The sequence below is a fragment of the Larus michahellis genome, chromosome 2, assembly GCF_964199755.1.
Source record: "Larus michahellis chromosome 2, bLarMic1.1, whole genome shotgun sequence".
NCBI lineage: Eukaryota > Metazoa > Chordata > Aves > Charadriiformes > Laridae > Larus > Larus michahellis.
This window is the reverse complement of record NC_133897.1, coordinates 165,042,663-165,063,229: the sequence shown is the minus strand read 5'-3', so window position 1 is coordinate 165,063,229 and position 20,567 is coordinate 165,042,663. Positions and strand designations below refer to the sequence as shown.

Sequence of the window (20,567 nt, the reverse complement as noted above, 5' to 3'; positions counted from 1 at the left end):
TCTGTATAAGATGGTGCTTTCGTGTAAGTATAGCTGCTTTGATGGCTCCTAGGTTTCTAGAATCTATCAAAAATGTGAAAGTATTTTAGTTAAAAGGTAATTCTTCTTTTCCACCCTTCCTCCACTCTTTCCACCGCTAACTGGTCTGCTGTCCCAGTATGCTGCTTCTGTGCTACTGGGCTTCTCTTCTAACAGCTGTACCTCCAGTCTGTAGAACTCAAGGTGGCTGGACCTCACTTGAGTTTTGAGGGTGAAGGACTACCAGCAACAAGATGCGGGTTTTTAGTTGATTGGCTTTTTAAACCACCTCTCACATTTCCTGAGATGGAGGAGAGAGGGAAAGAAAGAAAACAGATAACGAGAAAGAAAAGGAGCAGCTGTCCTCGGGTTCGCCTTGTGTCCTTCTTCCTCACCTTGTGAAATCAGTTGTGGCTTCTTTGTATTTTCTCCTACTCAAAAATCTGCTCCTGATGAGCACTTTGCTAATAAATGCAGTAGGGTGAGTAGGAAAGGGACCAGTGAGGACAGTAGCGTGGTCCGCTCACCCAGAGATCCTTGGAGAGCTGAATGTCAGTTGGCGAGACAGGTCTGCACCGGAGTTACAACTCCAGTGGCCATTTTCAGATCATAAAATAACGTCAGTGTTGTATCGCAGTGGGACAGAGAAACTGTGTTCTTCCTTGTTCTATGTAACCTTGCTACGTGACATACTTGTTTTGTCTTAAGTTCTTTTAAGGGTCCAGAAAGTCAATACGTCCATGGTTGAGTCTGGTGGCTGCCTCTTAACTCAGAATTTCGCTGTAGCACAGTCCTAGTAGAACGTAGATGGGGAGCTTGCAAAAGGGGGTCACACTTCTGGGATAGACAATGTTCTTGTGTTGTCGATGGATGGTACACATAGCTGGCAAATGCTAACTTTTTAATAGATTCTAGTCTTAGTTTTAAAAACTGAAATAAGAACAACGTTACTGTAGAAAGGAATTTGAAGGAAAATACTAAATGCGCTTTAGAGTTTCAACAACATTCGTATCTGTTTGCGTATACGGAATTGTAATGTAAACCTTTACTTTTATGTTCATTCGTTGTAGATGTTCTCTCCTGTCTCTTTTCTTTTATTTCCAAATAATTTGTTTCTGTTTTTCTCTTTCCTTTTCTTGCCTCTGTGTAAAGGAGTCAATCACTGTCAGCATAAAGTAAAGAAAGCTAGACGCTTTCTCCCTTTCGTCTTCTGTTCCCATGAGCCGCCGCCTAAGGGTACTGCACTGCTCTTTGTATAGGCTGCCTAAGTAACCCAAAAAGCTGAATATACTAATGCAGTTACTGTTTTTTTGTACTACTTTAGCCTCAGGTAAACAGAGTTCCAAGAATAATGTCATTAAATTTCTTCTACCCCTTCCCTCCTTTTGAATTGGATTTTCGTGCCATGTCACAAACTTGCTGGTCCCCGTTTTTATGGGGGACTTAGTTTTAAGCATCATATTCTACAACGACAAACGTATTAATAATGTCAGTTGTATAGCTCTGCAGCCCCCGTCTACCTATGGGGTTTTTTGGTTAATATGTTTTTACTTCATTCTTGGACCCCTGATACAGCATGCTTATGAATGAAATAGAATCGCAACAATAAGCATCAGCTGAGATCACTTGGAATTAAATATTGAATACGGTGATGCTTTTGGCTGCATACTGGTTCAGCAGTTGGTCTGGACCAGTTTGGCTTTGTTAGGGGTAAGAAGAATTGGAGTAATAGTTGCATTACTTTTACAACATTAATGCTTATCTTCCTTTTATTCATAAATAACGTCTAAAGTGCATCAGCTTGTGCTGTGGGTATTGGTGTGCAATAGGGCTGCTGCTGTAAATGCAGAATATGGTGCTCATTTGAACATCTTCCCGGTAGAGCTGCCCCCTTTGCCAGTCGTTCAGATTGCAACTTTGTGTAACTGCCGTATGCTCTGTGTAATTCGTGCTTAGATGGTTCCATTTCTTACTCGTGTCTTAGCGATAGCGCAGGAGTGCTATCAGTTTCCTTTGAAAGGGTCAACACCAACGCTACTTACCCGAAGTCGTAAGTGTATGCGCAAAGTCAAATTGAACTGACTCATCTGGCTGTAGATCTAATTTGTAGTGAAGCATTAAATAAAACCAGAAATTGACTTTCCTTAACAATGCCTTAAAAAAACCTAGTTCCACTCCCAGATTTAATTTTTGTGTAATTTTGTGTTCAAAAGTCATTAACTCTGACAAACTTCTTAGAACATATCTTTGTGCCTTGGGTTTTAGGTGAGAAGTCTTAAATTCTGCTACTTTTCTGGTTTCTCTTGAGTCAGGTATATAAGATAACTGCAGTCTGAATACTTTTGGATTACTCATGAATTTAATAGTATATTTTCCCCTCCCCCTTCTCTGTCCCTTCTCTCTCCCCCTCTGTTTTTCTCTTTCCTTGCATGCCACCTGGATCTGCAGATGAAATTAGTGGGGACGGTAATATGTTTTCTAGTCTGTGTGTTACTAACGTGCAATATGCAACCTTTATATCCGTATGCTGCTTAATGCACATTTCAGTAATAAATTTCCTACCGATTTTAATATTAAAAAGCCGTCTGCTTTGGACATTAGCCAATAAATATTGTACTTTACAAGCTGTGCAACTAACACTTTCCGCTAAACTGGAATTGAAAAAGGAAAAGAAAAACCATTTCAGACACACAGGGATGTGCTGTTGCATGCGTTTGCAATGAGAGCTCTGGCATGATGCAAAGAAGGTTTATAGGTTTGCAAGAGCGTCCATTCAGCTTGATTGAAATGGTTATATCACACATTTTTTTTGGTCGGTGGGTGAGATAATGGATGTAACATGTGAGAAATGAGTCTATTAAGCGATGCTGTAAAGGCACGGTAGCATCAAAGTGCTCTGTTATCCACTACTGCTCCTTGCTCTACAAGATGGATTAATGTAGATTGAATACATGAAATGTTCATCAGGTTTTAGCCACTCAAACTTCTAATTTTAAAGACAGATTTTAATGTTCTTCTTCAAAACTTTGAAATTTCTTACAAAATATTAAAATTTTCCAGAATTTTAAAGTCTTTTTCCTAGAAAATATTGACTTGCTATCTTCTGCAAACAAGTTGGGCTTTGGTTTTGTTTTTTTTAAAGAAGTTTTTAGCAGTTTTTCTAAAGGATTCCATCTGATGTTGGAAAAAATTCAAACTGCTACTACTGGGAGTGTATGTGTCTTTATTCTTACAAATAGGGGGGACTAAAAGGGCATAAAAAGCAGTATGCAAAGGAAGGCGATAAGAAGAAATAGATAATGTCTTGTGACCTTCCTGTCAGTAAAATATAAAGGGGGTGTAGAAATTGTCATCTCCTTCCTCTCCTTGAAATATAAATAATGTTAAGGTAATTCTACCTAAATTTTCTCTCTTTTTTTTTAAAGTTACAAACTCAAAGGGCATTTTTTCTGTCATAAATTCAGAAATTTTATGTCAGATACTAACCCTGTATCGCTTTTTATTGGTGCTTATCATCTGTTATAACTTCTGGTCTCTGATAAGTGGAGGGAAAAGTCATGGAAAAGGAAATATCAAAGAAGTGGTTAAAATCATAGATTAGTTTTTATGGATTTAATATACTGGGATTTTTTTCCTACTGTTTAATAAATGCATTCAGATTTAGTAAAGCTCAAATGGACTCGCTCACCTGTACCACCAACGCTGTATCTTTGTCCAAAAGCGACCTATTGGTATTTCCATCAAGAACAATCTCAGGTTGGCCAACAGGTGACAAGGTTCGGTGCTGGTTTTAAAATATGTGAGAGAGCAGCAGTAAACGAATATTTGTAAATATTAGTTTTACTAGACTTAGGAAAGGCCTCCAAGATAGAACGTCTCCTGGCATCGCTGCTTTGTTGTGGGTGTTCAGCTCTTGAGACTGCTGTGTGTAGCACATCCTTCCTCGTAGAGCAGCCTGGAGAGCCTTGCCCAGCGGAGCTTTGCTCTGGACTCCGCATGGGTTCTGGAATATCTTAGCAGACACGGTCATAGTCTCAGCAGACTTGGTTATAGTCTCCTATGGTATGACTCTAATCGTGCGGTAAAGGCTGCATGGGAGGGAGGTCAGTTATCTTTGTTACAAAACACTTTGAGCACATCACTGATAATGCCTTGGTTGAATTTTCCTCTAATTCCCAGAAACAATGCCAGGCACGTATAGGAATTATTTTCTCAATTCGTATTACATATACTCCTCTCCAGAGTGTTAAATGTGTAACAAAAAATATTTATTTTGTTAATTACATACATTTAATTTATTTGGATTGGCTACTGAAAGACCCTTTTCGTTTCAGGATGGTTTTGGGCAATGTGTCAAAACCATGTGAAGTGCTCTGTGGTGTTCTGATAATGCTTTTATTATGAATGAAGTTCATTAATTTGAAACAGAGAGATGAGCAAGCCAAGCCATTATCACATTTTGTAAGCACATAATCTAGTGTGACAAATGTTTTGGTTTTTTAAAGACCAGTGTGGCACCAATTCTAGCTTCCAGACTTATAAAATTCATCTCAAATATATTTATAATATCTTTGATTCAGCCCATTTTTTTTTACATAGATTAAGAATTTTCTGGTGTCCTCCAATATTAGCTTGTAACAACATTTGATATATATCACACTAAATAAATGTTAAAAACATCTTACCACAATATTACAAGGAAGCAGAGTGATTTATCCCCATCACATTGGTGTTGTGCTAACGGTTTCTTTCAAACAGGAGCTTATTTTTTAGATCAACCCGGGGCTTATTTTCTACAAAAACTTTAGTTTATAGTTTAGGGAGAAAAAAACATACCAAGAAAGGGATCAGTGCCTCTGGAGTACGCTGCCTGTTTGGAAGTGTGCACTGTCTCTATAATTAATCAAACTTTCATGAGGTGACTCAGTTTTGCTGTGTCCTAAATAGAAACGGCCTGGCAAAAATTTAAATGGCATAGAATTTCCTGATTCTGTTTTTACAAGACACGGTGTATTCCTACAGGAGTTTGGAAGAAAAATAGCTTTAATTTTATTTAAGTAGTACAAAGTTAGGATCATAAAACTACGTTTACTCACTGAAGTGTGTTGAACTGCAAAGATTATAGGCAACCTGTAGTTTCCTAATTGTTGAATATGCAGTTTGTATGAAAATTAAGCCTCTTGTTTGTGTATGTCTATAATATTTATGAGCCTTGCTCTGGTTTCAGAGTTGGCTTAAGTTGGTTGACCTGAGGGCTGTCCCAAAAGGGTCATCCCATCCTTCCTTCCCGTCTCACCGTGGCTTTGTCCCATTCTCCATTCAGAACCTCTGCAGGGTGCAGGGAGTATTAGGGATGTATGTATGCTCCAGGGCAGATGGGGAAAAAGGGGGAGTAACTCACGGCTTTCAGAGGCAGCCCAATATGTGGTCACCTGAAACCAACCCTGAAAACCACATACTGGATTTGAAATTACTCAATTTTGAGACTCTCTCTCTGTGCATTTGAAGTTGGCGAGTGGAATTTAAGGGCCTTGAAGTGAAAAATTATCTCACTCTTGTGGACTGGTTTTGTGACCCCCGGAGGAATTTATCTGACCGTTAGGAAATGACCTACGCACGCTGGAAGTTCTTTAGAGCAAGAGAAGGACCTTCTGATGTGACTTGACACCATTTAAACCACTTTGAGAACAGATGACGTTAAAAGTCATAAGTTTTAAACAGAGGAAGAAATAGACTGTTCTTTTTCTGAAAATTTTGAGAATGGGTTGTTTTCAAACACTGTCCATGAGATGTTGATTCTTGACTGCAAAACTGGTGGTGAATTTCCACTAAACAAGGAAAAATGAGACTAATGCGAGAAAAATGGGTGTAAGGCAAGAGTGTGACTTAAACGATCTTTTTGCTGTAGAAGACTCTGGAAAACAACTCACCTTGCCACACCGACAGTAGGTAGATGCTGCCCTGGAACACCTTTACTGGCTGTTCTGCCTGTTTGACATTAAAAACTAGCAAACTATTATTCACACTTTATTGAAAGTAAAACAATTTAAGCCATTAGTAATGTTTTCTCCTTACCGCAGTGGAATTTGCAGTTAAAAAGATTTTCTTTTTGAGTCAACAGTTTAGATGGGTTTCAGTTACAGAACTTTTTTGAATACGAATGAGTCTTCATTTTGCTCCTTGATGAATGCTGCTATGTGACGTAGTATAATTGGCGCTGAGGTCATTATCATACCATAAATTATGCATGAGCAAGTTTTTATTCATGCTTTTGTAAATGCGTCCCAGCAATGTCGAGGTTGGGGGTTGCGACATATCAGCCTTGATAAATTGGAGATATTGTTCTGGAGAATTGTTTTCATCTGCTTTTCCCGAAATTCTTCAATTCCTCCCTTTACAGAGACAGATGACTATGCAGAGATTATAGATGAAGAAGACACTTACACAATGCCATCAAGTAAGTACGGTAGTTAACCTGGGAACTTTTCTGTCCTAAAGCTTCTTTGGTTTAGCAGGGCCTGAATCTTGTCTTTCAGCCTTAAGTAATATGTGCGCAAAGAAAATATTCTTTATGATGTTTTGGAAACTGCTAGATTCGGTGTTTTTCAAGTTCAAGTTTTGAAGGAAATAAAACCAAATTCTGGTTTGCTGCTGCCAGTGACTTCACAGTGAAATTCCTTTTATGTCTCAAAATGTGCATTTTTTTGATTGTGATGCTGAACACAACGCTTAAAGAATGGGTAAGATTTCTGTGATAAGAGCAAACCATTCGTAAAGCTCGTGTGTGTCGGTGTCGAACTGTATCTCACTCTCGCTCTAGGACAGACTTGCTGCTCTCAAGTTCCTTGGTAGAGGAAAGTCATCTGTACCACATGCAATTTTGTTAAAGATGAAAGACTTCAGGAACAAAAATAAAAATGCAAAGTTCTTCTGAGTCTTCATCTTTGAAGTCAAAAAACCGATGCATGAGCGGCCACAAGGATTTTGTCTTACGGCGTATTTGAATTATAATATAATCTTAATCTGTCAAGGCTAACTAATTTAACATGGAATTCTAGTATTCTGATTTTAAAAGTTGCGTCTGCATAATTGCAGTTGTGTTTTGGCAGCCAAGGGTTTCTCTAGGAGTAGACAATCGGTCGATAAGCCGACCTGCACAAATGTGGGGTGTCGTTAGTGTAGGAGGGGTGGATGGTGGTAAGCTGGTACCACGTTCTGCTGAAGAACCATCAATCTCCTCAAGGATTTCTGGAGTTTACCATGTGGCAGGGATGTTTCATGATCACCTCCGTGTTTCCAGCACAGTTTCCGCTACTGTGGAAAATATTTGAAAAGCGAGAATATATGTTTTGAAAAACATATATATTTGAACATAAATATTTGAAAAGCAAGAATATATGTTTTCCAGAAATAAACAGTGTGTTTTGAATGTCTTGCAGTAAGTCACTACATGATTCCACTGAAATAATTGCAGGATCAGAAAGTACTGTGATAAATTATATTTTTTTCTTGACATATTAACTTCGTGTGGTTTTTTTTTTTTTTTTCCTTAATATTTTCATTTAAATTCTCATGAAAGTAATTACTTGTGGGCCCAGCCTTGGATGCTGCTGAACTCTTAAGTATGCCTTCAGTTCCAGGCCCAGGAGATGGGCTGCTGAAGTGAAATTCATTACGTGCGTTGCCGGGTTGAAGTGAACTCAAGTGTTCAGCTCTCCAAGGACTGAGTCAGTAAAGATCACAAGAACAGACCTGTGACTTCTGCTAATGTAAACTTAAAATTGCATCAGTGTATTTCTTCATTTAAAAAAAAAAAAAAGTTAAAAAATGTTTGTACTTGTCTTGATTTTGAGAAACTTTATCTAAGTAAGCATTTGATTTTTCTCTTAATTGCACTGCAGAAAGCTATGGAATAGATGAAGGTAACAGGAGACCCTTTACCCATCCTTGTATGCTTGCAATTTGGAATGATGTGGAATTTTTAAGTTTACTATTCACTTTCATTTAATAAACATTCTTTATTTATAGTTAAACCAGTTAGCTTTGGGATTTTAAAGAGGAAAATGCAGTACTTTAAAAAAAAAGAAATTAAAAAGGCATTTATCACTTTCTTATCCAGCTCTAGATGACATTATTTCCGTAGTGTTAATGAAGTCAAAATCATCAGTCGTGGTGTCCTAAGCTGGTTGATTATATTTTTTTTCTCTGAATTATACAAGTAGAGGTGAAAACATATACTGCACATGCTTTTCTGCTATTCCTGAAATATTTTTCTGTGTCTGCTAGAAATTAAATTGCAAATGAAGCGATTCAATTGCAATTGATTAAATGTTTTGCTGAAGTACTGAGCCATTTTTATCAGTAATATTCGCAGTCGGTTAAACCACTAAATTAACAAAATTGCGTAAGTCCACAAAACATCTCAATTTTACTTCAGTTACACACTGATAGAGTTGTAGTGCTCTCAAAATTTTGCTCGTTCATTTTGTCTTTATTTGCCATGCTCTTGTTCCTGTATTTTTTTCTTGCAGTTACCTCTTTAAAAATTCTCCGGGCTCATTTGATGGTTCCAAAAGCTAAAATACCGCATAGTGGAGTTCTCTTAAACATATATAGGGATGAGCGCGCTGAGGCTGTGTTTAATATAATTGGTATTGCCCTAGGCTATTTGTATTGTCTTTTACTAACTATAATTGAGAAGGATTCAATTATGTCTATTGCGTTGAAATAAATAATGCGTAGTAGTTAATTTAGCAAATTGGATTTCGCAATTCCTTTTTCATTGCTTGGAGTCAAACGTTTGTTTAAGAGGTTTCCACTGTGTGTACACGGCATTTGTCTAGGTTGGTGTGCAGCAAATGTTAATTGTAGTTATTCATCTGTGAGACATTCGAGTGACTTACTTTGAGTTTTGTATCTTGTGGATTATTTCTTTGCCCTTCATCAGAAATTTGATATTTTAAGTGCGTTATATTCTTATAGCCAGAGATTATGAAATTCAAAGGGAGAGAATTGAACTGGGGCGCTGCATCGGTGAAGGACAGTTTGGAGATGTACACCAAGGAGTTTACATGAGTCCGGTAAGCCTCACTTCTGAAATAAAAATAAACAACAAAAGCTTTCTATTTAAAAAATAATATAAAAAATACATGTATTCTTTAGCTACCTTGGTCTGAGTCTTCCAGAAAAAATAAAAATTGACCTTGTTATTTATTTTTCTGCATAATCAGCATGTAGAGAATATACCCCACGTTTCAGATAAGTAGAAAACTAGCTCCAGAGTAGTTTTGCTGCTCCTATATCCCCCTTTCTTACAGCTCAGGAAAGGAACCAAAAGAGCCAAATAAATGATTCAGGACTGTCCCAAAGCCAGTGGCTGAGTCAGAATTAGAAGTCGTTGCTTTTCACCCCAGCAATACACTTTCTTCTTTATTTTGAGTGTGTCCAAGCATGGTGAGTATGCGTCCCTTTGGCCACGCTCCCCTAGTGAGCAATCAGTGCTTTAGAACCTTTTCCAGAGTTAAAAACATTATTTATTGGTGTTCAGCCTGACTTGGGTTTAGGTTCAGCGTTCAGTGCAGAAGCTGCCAACTGTGTCAGAATTAGCGACTGTAACTTCTCTGCTGACATAGAGGAGAAATCAGTACCCCACAACTGGGGGACAATAATGTTAAACACATGCATCTGCTTCTCCAGTGCGCATCTCACTAGATCTCTCCCAAAGAAGCTTGTGTGTTAATAAAATTAATACTTATTCCTGAAAGAAAAGATAGAAAATACTTGGACACTGATCCAGCAAAACCCCAATGCACAAAAGTCTCCTGAGTGAAACCAGTGAGGCTGGTGGGACTTGTGTAATTTCGACTGGTCCTTATGTGTTTCTTCTAGACTGCAGCTACAAAAATTAAGATTGCAATTTAAATGGATGAAGAATTAAGTTTGTGGAAAAAAAACAAGAGAAAGCTGGAAAACCATTTCATTTCAACCAGTTTTGAGCTTATAATAAACGAATTTTGCAAGTGTAAAATGAAGATTTATTTCTCATTTGGAGAAATTAAGTGTCTGGATTTTCGATAGATGAAGTAATAATTCATGTGGACAACAGTCTAGTTCTGACTTCAGAAACGGTATTTCGCAGAAACAGCTGGTTAGGGCCCTGGGTTCGGTGCATTAAATAAACAAATCTTTAATGCAATATTTAAGTAAATAAATAATGATAAATGCTATCTATTTCAGACAAGTTTGAAGTCTATTCCGATACCTTCATTTACAAAAGCACATCTGATATTCTTTGCATGAAGGGAGATTCTTATTTTTCATTTAATCCTGTCCACGTTAACAGGAGTACTTGAGGAGTAATATTTCACTGAACTTGGGGCACAGTGGATAAATCTAATGCTCTGTAAAACCAATTAAAGTCCCCTTTTCTTAGGGACTATTGTTTGGAATATGCTGTCTCTCTCCGTTCTTTTTCTTGAATTGGAAAACAGATTTTATTCAGTCATCTTGTGTCTAGTAGGAGTTTTTTAAATGGCAGTCTCCCGATTGCTTTCATTAATAACATTTTACTACGTCTAAGACACTTGAATGTGTGAAGGGAAAACGGAAAGGTACGATGATTAAATTTTATTGTACTAGTCAGAGTGTAAGTTACACTTTTGGAAGAAATCTTAACACTAGATAAAAGATTAGTTACAATAACATGATAGCGTTTCCATCCTTGTAAATATTCAGCTCACGTGCAAAAACATACGGAAGATTTCTGACCTCCTGTTCCGCTACCTGAAGTTTGAATCTGAAAAATCTCATTTATCCTTGTTCATTGCACTTGCAAAGTTCTTATTCTAGTGATTGTGCGGCATCCACCTCTTCTCAAATGCTGCTTACTGCCAGGTATTCCTGAAATATCACAGCCAGCCTGTATCTATAGGGTACCAAATGGAAAAATGTATGTGTACGTATAGCATCCTATTGCTCAGATGTAAGCAATTCAAATGATACTGTCTTTAAAGGCAGATTTACTGTGGGATTAATCCAGAAGTGTCATTTAAAATAGCATTTGCTGCTCAGTACATGAAGTGTTGCCAGTCTGATCTGTCCTCACTGGTTTGTCTCCTTATCTGAAAACAAAACATCGGCAAACTCCTGATTTCAAGCCTTTTCCTGTATTTATTTTGCAAAATGTTTGGAGCCTTTGCTGGTTGCAGACACTGAAACTCTTCCTTTTGATGCTCATGTCGGTTATGAGGTGTTTCAAAAACTTCAACACCAGGAGAGGGATTGGTCTTGCTGGTCTCCAGAGGTCTCAGCCAGGGTTGGTTATTGAATCTTGATTTCAGAAGGGAATAAAATCATCTCAGTTTACCACCTGTTTTTCTATTTACTGTTTTTCTAACTACCTGTTTGCGTGTGAGAGAAGGTTTTAGTCAATATTTTCCTGCAAAGTCAGCTTGAAGAGCGATGTTGTAACTTAGAAAATAGACATTTAAGCCTGAAAAATATAAATCTTATTCTAAATCTCATATTGTTTGTCTGTAAAAAAAGATTTAAAATAGAGCAAGCATGAGCCTTAAGAACTAAGTGAGGACGTACATTAACCCTTTAGCCTTCTGGGGAAAGGTTAATGTGTAACCTTCCCATTAAACAATGCACAATTCCCGGTTTCCCAGGTGGAAGGAAGGCCTACTAGCCCTCGAGCAGGCCTATAGCCAATGTAGAAGCTTAATTTTAAAACACTTCGGCTGCTTTCAAGGCATTAAGAACTTGTATGGGTGAACATCTGAGCACCGCATGGTGCCGTGGGGATACACTGTGTTGTAAAAATACCATTTTCTAAGTAAGTCGTGGCGTTTTGAACGCTAGTGAAGCTCGAACACCTAAAGCTTCTTTTCAGGAGAAAAACGCTTGTCTGTAACTTATGGAAAGGGTATTCGAAAAACACCAAAGCAAGAGAAGATGAAAGATGCCGCCGGAGCTCAGAGGCCTCCTTTAGGCTGTCCGAGCGCTCCTCGTTTTTCAGTATTCAGAGGATAAGCAATCATGTGGTAAAATCTGTTCCTGATTTTGAATACGTGTGTTCTGTTGAACTCGCTTTTAAGCCCTTGATATAACTGATTGTGAAGCCAATATGCAAAATCTTTATTTTACTTTCCTTTGTAGTTTGAGTTCAAACTTGTAGCCGGTCTTTGCCCTGCAAGAGCCACAAAAAGTCCTTTATTTGGCTTTCCAGGTTGCTTCCTTGCATAAGCCAAGTGTGGTTTTAGGCATGTATCTGCCTGTTTCCTCTGCTTTTGCTAAATATCGACAAGAGTTTACCATCCTCAATGACACAAAAAGTTTACAGTACTATTCAGTTAAGCTTACCATCTTTTGACATAATTTCTGTACGATTTAACATAGTTTAAAACAGATTGAATATTTCCATGGGGCATTAGATGTAAACGTTGTACACTAGGTGTCTTGATTATAATAATATTTCAACACTGAAGCTTTCAAAATGTAATTTCTTAACTAAAGATATTTTAGTTAATGGTCTTTTTCTCTAAAGCATTTTTGCTCGAATTTTGACGGGCTTGGCTTTTGGTGGGCTGTATTTCAGTTATTTCTCAATAATGTCTTTCAGGAAAATCCAGCTATGGCTGTTGCAATCAAAACGTGTAAAAACTGCACCTCAGACAGCGTTAGAGAAAAATTCTTACAAGAAGCCTGTGAGTATTAAAATACTTATTTTTGGGTAGCTTCTGTAACCATTCCTTGCAAAGACTGCAGCCATCTGTGCCAGAAACTTCTGCCACTAATGTAAATCTCGTTATTAATATGTCGCGTGACCTTTTTCTCTCCTACAATGTGTGCCAGGAAGACCGCTTTACGTCCTTCCATTGCCCATGTATATGATTATATGTGAGTTTTTTGATTTTTCTGAACTGAACTGTGATATCTGACTCCTGCAAGGCTTCAGAAACAGTTTTGGAATATTAAAGATCTGATCCTCTATTTCCTTCTTCCTCCTTAATGAATTAAAAAAAAAAACTCAGCACTTGTTTCAGTTTATTACTTTAGAAGGTCAGGTGGTTGTCTTTGTTAACGAAGGTGCTAAAAATGATGTGTCTAAGAGAGATCTGTTTTGAAAATTCAGAATTAAAAACCAATTTTCTACCTAATTGCCCAGAAATATTGCATTCCCCAAACTGTACATTTCATACCTGGAGGAAGGCTTTTTGTTGAGGTGAATACGAACAGAAAACAACTATAAGAATGTTGTAGTTACTGATTTCTTTGCTGTTTGGTTTTGTAAGCACATTAAAATATGAGACTTAGGCCTTAACTTTTGCCTGTTATCCTCTACTATTGTATATCTATAAATCTTGTGAAGGTATTGTATTATATCACTAAATTATTTGGTTGTGGACAGATGTTACAGTATACTTTTATTCACTCTTCCTTTGTTCAAGGATATTTTTTCTAATTGTTCAGAAAAGCTGTGTTCACAGTTAATGGCTTCTTGGTTTGGGATGTCAGATTTTTCTTAAATTACTATAATTTTTTTCCATTACATTTCTGGCTGTTGGAAAAGTAAATACCATCGTGTATAGTAATAACTTAGCAGTCAAAGGTAGGCTGCTGTCTCTTAACAATGTAGAAAAATAATTGCTCATTGAATGCTCCTTATTGTGCTTTGAGCTTGACAGATTAGGAAATGCCAACGTCGTAGACAGATAAATAGTGCTTTTCAATTTTGATTTAATAGTTTTGCCATTTCTTCTTTCCTTTTTTTTTTTTTTTTTTTTTTTTTAATTTTAATTCCTATCTGTTACCTTTCTCTTGTTTGGGTTCAGATTGCAAACTCTCTCAGAAGATACTGACTCCTAGTTTTTAACAGCATTCTTCAAAAGGCCCAAATCCAACATCTGGAGAGGCAGAGTTGGGTGATACTCTGGAGGGAAGGGATGTCATCAAGAGGGACCTTGGCAGGCGTGAGGAGTGGGACTGTGCGAATCTCATGAGGTTCAACAAGGCCCCAGCACACATACAGATTGGGTGATGAGTGGATTGAGAACAGCCTTGAGAAGAAGCACTTGGGGCTACTGGTGGATTAAAAACTGAATATGAGCCAGCAATGTACACTGGCGGCCTAGAAAGCCAACCGCATCCTGGGCTGCATCCCCAGCAGCACGGCCAGCAGGGCGAGGGAGGGGATTCTGCCCCTCTGCTCCGCTCTGCTGAGACCCCCCTGCAGTGCTGCCTCCAGCTCTGGGGGCCTCAGCACAAGAAGGACATGGACCTGTTGGAGCAGGTCCAGAGGAGGCCACGAAGATGATCCGAGGGCTGGAGCCCCTCTGCTGTGAGGACAGGCTGAGAGAGCTGGGGTTGTTCAGCCTGGAGAAGAGAAGGCTCCGGGGAGGCCTTAGAGCCCCTTCCAGTACCTAAAGGGGCTACAGGAGAGATGGGGAGGGACTCTGGATCAGGGAGTGTAGTGGTAGGATGAGGGGTAACGGTTTTAAACTGAAAGAGGGGAGATATAGATTAGATATTAGAAAGAAATTCTTTCCTGTGAGGGTGGTGAGCCCCTGGCCCAGGTTGCCCAGAGAAGCTGTGGCTGCCCCATCCCTGGAGGTGTTCAAGGCCAGGCTGGATGGGGCTTGGAGCAGCCTGGTCTGGTGGGAGGTGTCCCTGCCCAGGGCAGGGGGGTTTGAACTGGGTGATCTTTAAGGTCTCTTCCAACCCAAACCTTTATATGATTCCGTGGTTTGTATGCCTTACTGCATAAAATACACTGTGACTGCACTGCTGAGACTGAAAAGTTAATTAAGTCCATGGAAAATAAAATGAGATGTGAACACAATGATTAAATGAGATTCTTGTCGATGTCATAAACTGATACACGTTTTTCCCAGACATTGAATTGTACGTACCGTTTTCTCCTTCCTCCTCTTCCGATAGGAAGGCACAGGTTAATTGGTCATGCACTGGATTAATAGGTCATTATGTTAATTTATGTTATGCTCAGCCAGGGCAGAAGAGCCAGAGAACCTGACTTGACTTGCACCTTCCACAGCAGTTTACTAAAGCATTCAGTGTTTCATACTTAAATGCGGAACATTAAATGACCAGACGTTATTGCTTCCAGGCAGTTGTTTCAAGTCCTGCAGAACTGTGATTATATTTTCTGGTCCTAGACTAAATGCTTCTTAAGTGACTTTTTTGTTTTTATTTAAAAAAAAAAGGTTTTGTGTAACACACCGTCTCGTTTCTTTTCCTTTCAGTAACAATGCGTCAGTTTGATCATCCTCACATTGTGAAGCTCATTGGAGTTATTACAGAGAACCCAGTTTGGATAATCATGGAGCTCTGTACGCTTGGAGAGGTATGAAAAATCCTGGTACAACTTTGGTCTTGTCTCTTTAAGCTCACAGATACTTTTACAAAAGACTAAAAAACCACTTCTCAGCAAAGGCGCTCTCCTCCAACGTGATATCATACTTTTTTGTAGAATCATGGACTCAGAAACAGGAGTGTCAGAATTTGACCAAACTCCTCCACGGAGGGAACTGCATTAGCTCATACCAAAGTCATTCAGTCATTGTTTTCAGAGAACTTCAGTTGCTGTTCCAGAGTGAGAGCATGACCTGGGTCAAGATGATGATAATGCAATAGCATTTAAACAGCATCTGCAAACATACCTTTGAGAAGTGAAATTATGTGGTACATCTTTTATCCTTACTGAATAATACTGCGTTTTCCCTCGGAACACTGAATTTCTTTGGGGTTTTTTCTGTACAACTTCTGCAGCAGAGACCCTAGAGGAGATGACTTTCCTATTATTATGTCTTTTGGATCAGTGGTTTTAACAAAACTAGCTCTCAGGTTTTATAATAATTTCGGTTTTTTGAGCTACATGTTTCTGAAAATGTGAGCTGAAGTAATACTGCGTTGCATTGCAAAGCAGTCCTTGTAATTACCAAACTGCGATATGTTGTCCAAGGGAAAAAAAAAAGGCAGAAAAACCTGTAGTGGAGAAGTCATTTTGTGTCAAAAACTGACAGATTTCCTTTCCAGTGCCCAAATCACTTGCCAAAGCCGTGTTTTAATTTCTAAGGTGACTTCAGTGCCACCTTCCATTAGGTCTTAACTGCCTTCTACTAGGAAGCCTTTAAAAATTCTGCGTTGATATTGGCCACTCTGAGCTATATCCAGTTGTTGTAGCAAATGTAGATTAAAATTAATGCTTCCAAAAAAGTGCTGATCTAATTGGTGTTCGGGTTGTTGTGTGTACGGTTTTGTTCTGAAATTATTTTGGCCAGAAACGCGCGCAGTTCTCAAGGGAAGAAGGCATAAGAAGTCCACAAGTGCTTTACTCTGGAACAGCGGCAGCAGATGCTCTCAGTCTTCACACAGAGCCTGCACACAATGCACAGATTTTTGTTTGTTTCTTTGGCTAATGGTTTTCATGTAGAAAAAACCTGCCTGAATTTAACGCCGAGTCAGACTTCTTCATGGAAAGTCATTTTCTTTTCTCATCCAGTCTTAAGGAAGGAACTTAAAGGAACATTAAGGAACTTTACAATTTGAGATGTGCCTTGTTCACATTCATTGTTTTTTCATCCTAACTTGTCTCCTTTTTTTCCTTCTTGGTGCAAAAAGTTGAGATCGTTTTTGCAAGTAAGAAAATACAGCTTGGATCTGGCCTCTCTGATACTCTACGCTCACCAGCTTAGCACAGCACTCGCCTACTTAGAGAGCAAAAGATTTGTACATAGGTAAGATTTTATACCTATATATGTGTACGAGTGTATTTTTATACATAACGACTTGAAATCTATGGGAATACGAGCTGTCTTAGATTTTTGACTGGCAGTATCCTGGCTATTAGATACACTTGCTCAAGCGAAGAGAAAACGCTTACAACACGTAATTGGATTCTTTGAAACCTTTCTTTTGTGTTTCTTTTACTTGATTTAGCATGAATGTGTAGCAGCGATACTTTCAAACTCTTAAAATCCACTTACCTCTTTTATGGCAGTCTCCGTGTTAGTATGTCGTGGTTTTTTTAAATGCTGTCACCAAATTTACACCCTTTTCAAGAGTGACACCTGCTGGCCCACGCCAGGATTGACTCGGGGAGGGTGCCGGATTTTAATCAGAATGGCTTTCAGCCGAGTTGTTGCTTTGCGTTACAATATTTCTTAAAGCTGCGAGTCAACTGCAATCTTCCAAATACAGCAAAGCAAAACAAGGGGCCACCACCTTCTTAAGTGAAGAACAGAGAAAACAAAATATTTATAAAACACAAGTACTTGCTTAATCAGAAAGTGAGCCTAAATTTCCTTCTAGGTGCGTTTTGAATTTTACATGAGCCTACTAGGGAGAAGAGACTGGCTTTAGCCTCTTCCTGTATGCAGTTAAAAGTTCACAGCACTCCAATTATCATGTACCATTTAATTTTGAACTTTAGCATTTTATTTGTTTTTAAATACTTACGTTCAAATTATGTGTGTTGTATGCATTGTACATACAAACACAGGTATATGTAAGTATTAGGTATGTCTATATACATAGATATGTATATAAAAACATTGTAAATAACAGACCCCTAAAATTGTTAAAGACACTTGAATTTTGGCCAAGTTGCTGTTTATTTTAACTCTAGCAATGAAATTTCGAAACAGAACTTGTTCATGCTGTACTGAAACGGGGGAAAGCAGCAGTGCTGTTTGCTGAACTTACTTCCCTGCTCAAAGCTAAATCTGTCCATGCTTAGTCAACCTGCTGAAATCCAGAATCAACAGACACATGCGGCGGGCCGTCTCACCTGGGAAAGTGTGGGAGAAAAATGCTCGAGTCTTTTCATCATCCTTGTGGCATCGCCAAAAACCGAGCTCCTTATTAGGAAGCCTCTTACAGGACTGAGATCTTAAACCAATTCCTTACTTTTGCAGGGTCTGGAGGCAGATTTTCTTTTTTCCACCAACCCTAATTGCTAAAAACTTTTAGCCTGTGACATTTAAATAGATGAAGAATAAAACTTTTTCCTCTCATGTTGACACGGATGGTTGTACTTTCAGACGACAGCTGTTACGCATAAGGATCAAACGTACTGCGGCATTTCTGCAAACTTCTCAGAATCAGTAGACAAATACGTAGTTATCTTTTCCTGTACATGCACACCCAAAGCATGACTAGAAAAATAATTCAGTCCGCTCAAAGTTGTTTGATACTTCTGGGTTTTAATAACTTTTTTCCAAATATTATTTCACCACTTCAATTTTTTTAATTACTAGAAATAATATCTCCTCTGTTTGGCAGGGACATTGCTGCTAGAAACGTGCTGGTGTCTGCCACTGACTGTGTGAAATTAGGTGACTTTGGTTTATCCCGATACATGGAAGACAGTACTTACTATAAAGGTAAGTTGACACTCTGGATCCTTCTTGCAGGCCTCTTAGAACACAAATGCCTCCACAATAGCGATCCTTTTGTTGTCAAAAGGAATTAACCAGATTTTCTTGGTCTAGCCGTTGTACGTGTATAAAAAGGCAAGCTATTAAACAATTTAATAGATGACAGTAAATTCCTACGGGTACGCTTAGGGAGAAGGTTCACAAGGTCTGATTTAAGTTGCAAAAAGTAGGAAATTCATGTGTAGGTAAAATTCCATTTTTAAGGATAAGCTTATAGTGCTTTTCTTAACAATTTTTAGAAGATTACCCACATTTAAGGCTTATTTGAGATAATATTCATATTCATGGCATAATATAGCCTACAATGAGCCCAAGGTTACCTATGGTTAAATTTTGAGTTTGTGCTGTCGCTGCGTGCTGCGTACTTCAGATGCCGCTGGACTAGGGAGGTTCAGTACAAAAAAGTCTTTGAAGCCTACTTTTCCCCCCATTTTGGATGGAACGCTGGTCTTAAGTGGCTCCAGCAGCTGTGAGGTGTCCTGCAGTGCCTGATAGATGGGAAACGCAGCAGGAGAGGAGAGAATGCTTGTAGGGTACCAACAGGAGCATTTTGTATCTGATGTATATTGTGAAACCATAAATCTGATCTTCAGTGTATTTCTAGTTTCAGACATATATTTTAATATAGCCTTTATCTGTCCCCTTACACTTATTATGTTTCCTTGTTTCATTTGTCTCATATCGCTGTGAGCTACATACCGTCAGTTTAATTGCTGAGAGGAGAGGAGGAATGCTTTCTGACATGATCATTTCTTGTGCTTTTGGGGTTTGTTATCGGGGGCTTTATTGGGAGGTTTGGGGAATTATTGCGGTTTTGTTGGTTCTTTTTTCTGTTTTATGTAAGGCCAAACAACCTACCCTTTTTTTTGATGAATCATTTAACAACACCTACTCCCTTGCTGAGATTTTGTGACTGTTTCGGATTTCATACCGGTACCTCCTTAACCGCAATAGTTGCATCTTGAAATAAGAATTAACTTAAAACTTGCAAGAGCTCAATCAGTCCGAATATTTAGGCGAAGTGCTGCTCTTCTCTCTGTCTAGAGGAACAAAATCTGTGTTTGAGCTCAGTGGTAGGAATAAAAACCTGCCTTCTCTTGCCTTCCCAATAGCTTCCAAAGGAAAATTACCTATTAAATGGATGGCTCCAGAGTCAATCAACTTCCGACGGTTTACCTCAGCGAGCGATGTGTGGATGTTTGGTAAGTGAGTACCGAACGGTGGGGTTTCTCAAGTGTCTTGATGTTTTATTTTAACCACTGTAAATGAATAATTTCCAGATATTTGGCACTGGTTTTACCGGACTTTCTGAAAATCCATTTTCTTCCAGCACATTTTCCATCTCTCTATTTTTCTTTCCTTTTTCTACTTAGTAAGCCTAAAGTTTCACGTGCCTTTTCGCCTCTAGTAAGAAGCCGCCAGAAATGAAGGTACAAGGAAATTAGGTCATAGTCATAACGGAGATGATTTTTTTTACTGTCGTTTTTCCTTCTGATTTCTTTTTGATATACCGTTGTTGTTTCTGTTTCTATTTTATATTTTCACTACTTCTTTTACGGTGATGTGCCTGCTTCCTTGCTTAGTGAATAGATCAGCCTACATCATGTCCCGCTTCCAGATATTTAATGCTAAGTTCCCACTTAATTTGTCTGTCGTAGTTCCTGCTAGCTTACAAAACATGACCAGAAGCTGAGTAAGAATAAGCGTAAATGGGAATATCCTGAAGCCTTGATCTTTTTTCCTAAATATGCAAGTTTTTATATGAATCTGATCGCCTGTACTCAGACTGGTCCAGACTGCTGGTCTGGATGGACAGAGCAAAGACAGGCTGCGTAAGGGAGCAAAGATGATGAGGCTTGAAATAAGAGCAGGACAAACGAGTAAGGGTTCACCCTTTTTACAAAATAAAATTTGAATGTTTTAAGTGAAGGGCATGTGAATTTTAGCAGGTTTGTAATAGGTTGAAGAAAACTAGTAGAGAGTTAGAAAAATGAAGTCTGTGGAACATTCTGGCCAATTCTAAACTGACAGACCACTTTTCCCTTTGTGCTTTTAACACAGTTTCAGCAGAAACTGTTTTATTACCTAGTT

At 38.6% G+C, this 20,567-nt stretch overlaps 1 protein-coding gene across 16 annotated transcripts in view; it reads left to right on the top strand.

Moving 5' to 3' along the window:
- Window positions 1-20,567, top strand: part of PTK2 (protein tyrosine kinase 2) — a 222,193-nt gene that overhangs the window by 163,583 nt on the left and 38,043 nt on the right. For 5 of the 16 annotated variants that reach the window (XM_074577925.1, XM_074577923.1, XM_074577926.1 and 2 more), the window contains 7 exons: window positions 6,419-6,475; window positions 9,001-9,098; window positions 12,641-12,725; window positions 15,282-15,382; window positions 16,660-16,775; window positions 18,322-18,422; window positions 19,589-19,678. In XM_074577925.1, coding sequence (XP_074434026.1) covers window positions 6,419-6,475; window positions 9,001-9,098; window positions 12,641-12,725; window positions 15,282-15,382; window positions 16,660-16,775; window positions 18,322-18,422; window positions 19,589-19,678 — 648 coding nt within the window. Of the gene's footprint in view, window positions 1-1,170; window positions 1,255-2,466; window positions 2,485-6,418; window positions 6,476-7,919; window positions 7,941-9,000; window positions 9,099-12,640; window positions 12,726-15,281; window positions 15,383-16,659; window positions 16,776-18,321; window positions 18,423-19,588; window positions 19,679-20,567 lie in introns of all 16 variants that reach the window. The other 11 variants (XM_074577918.1, XM_074577917.1, XM_074577911.1 and 8 more) reach the window with 5 other exon arrangements.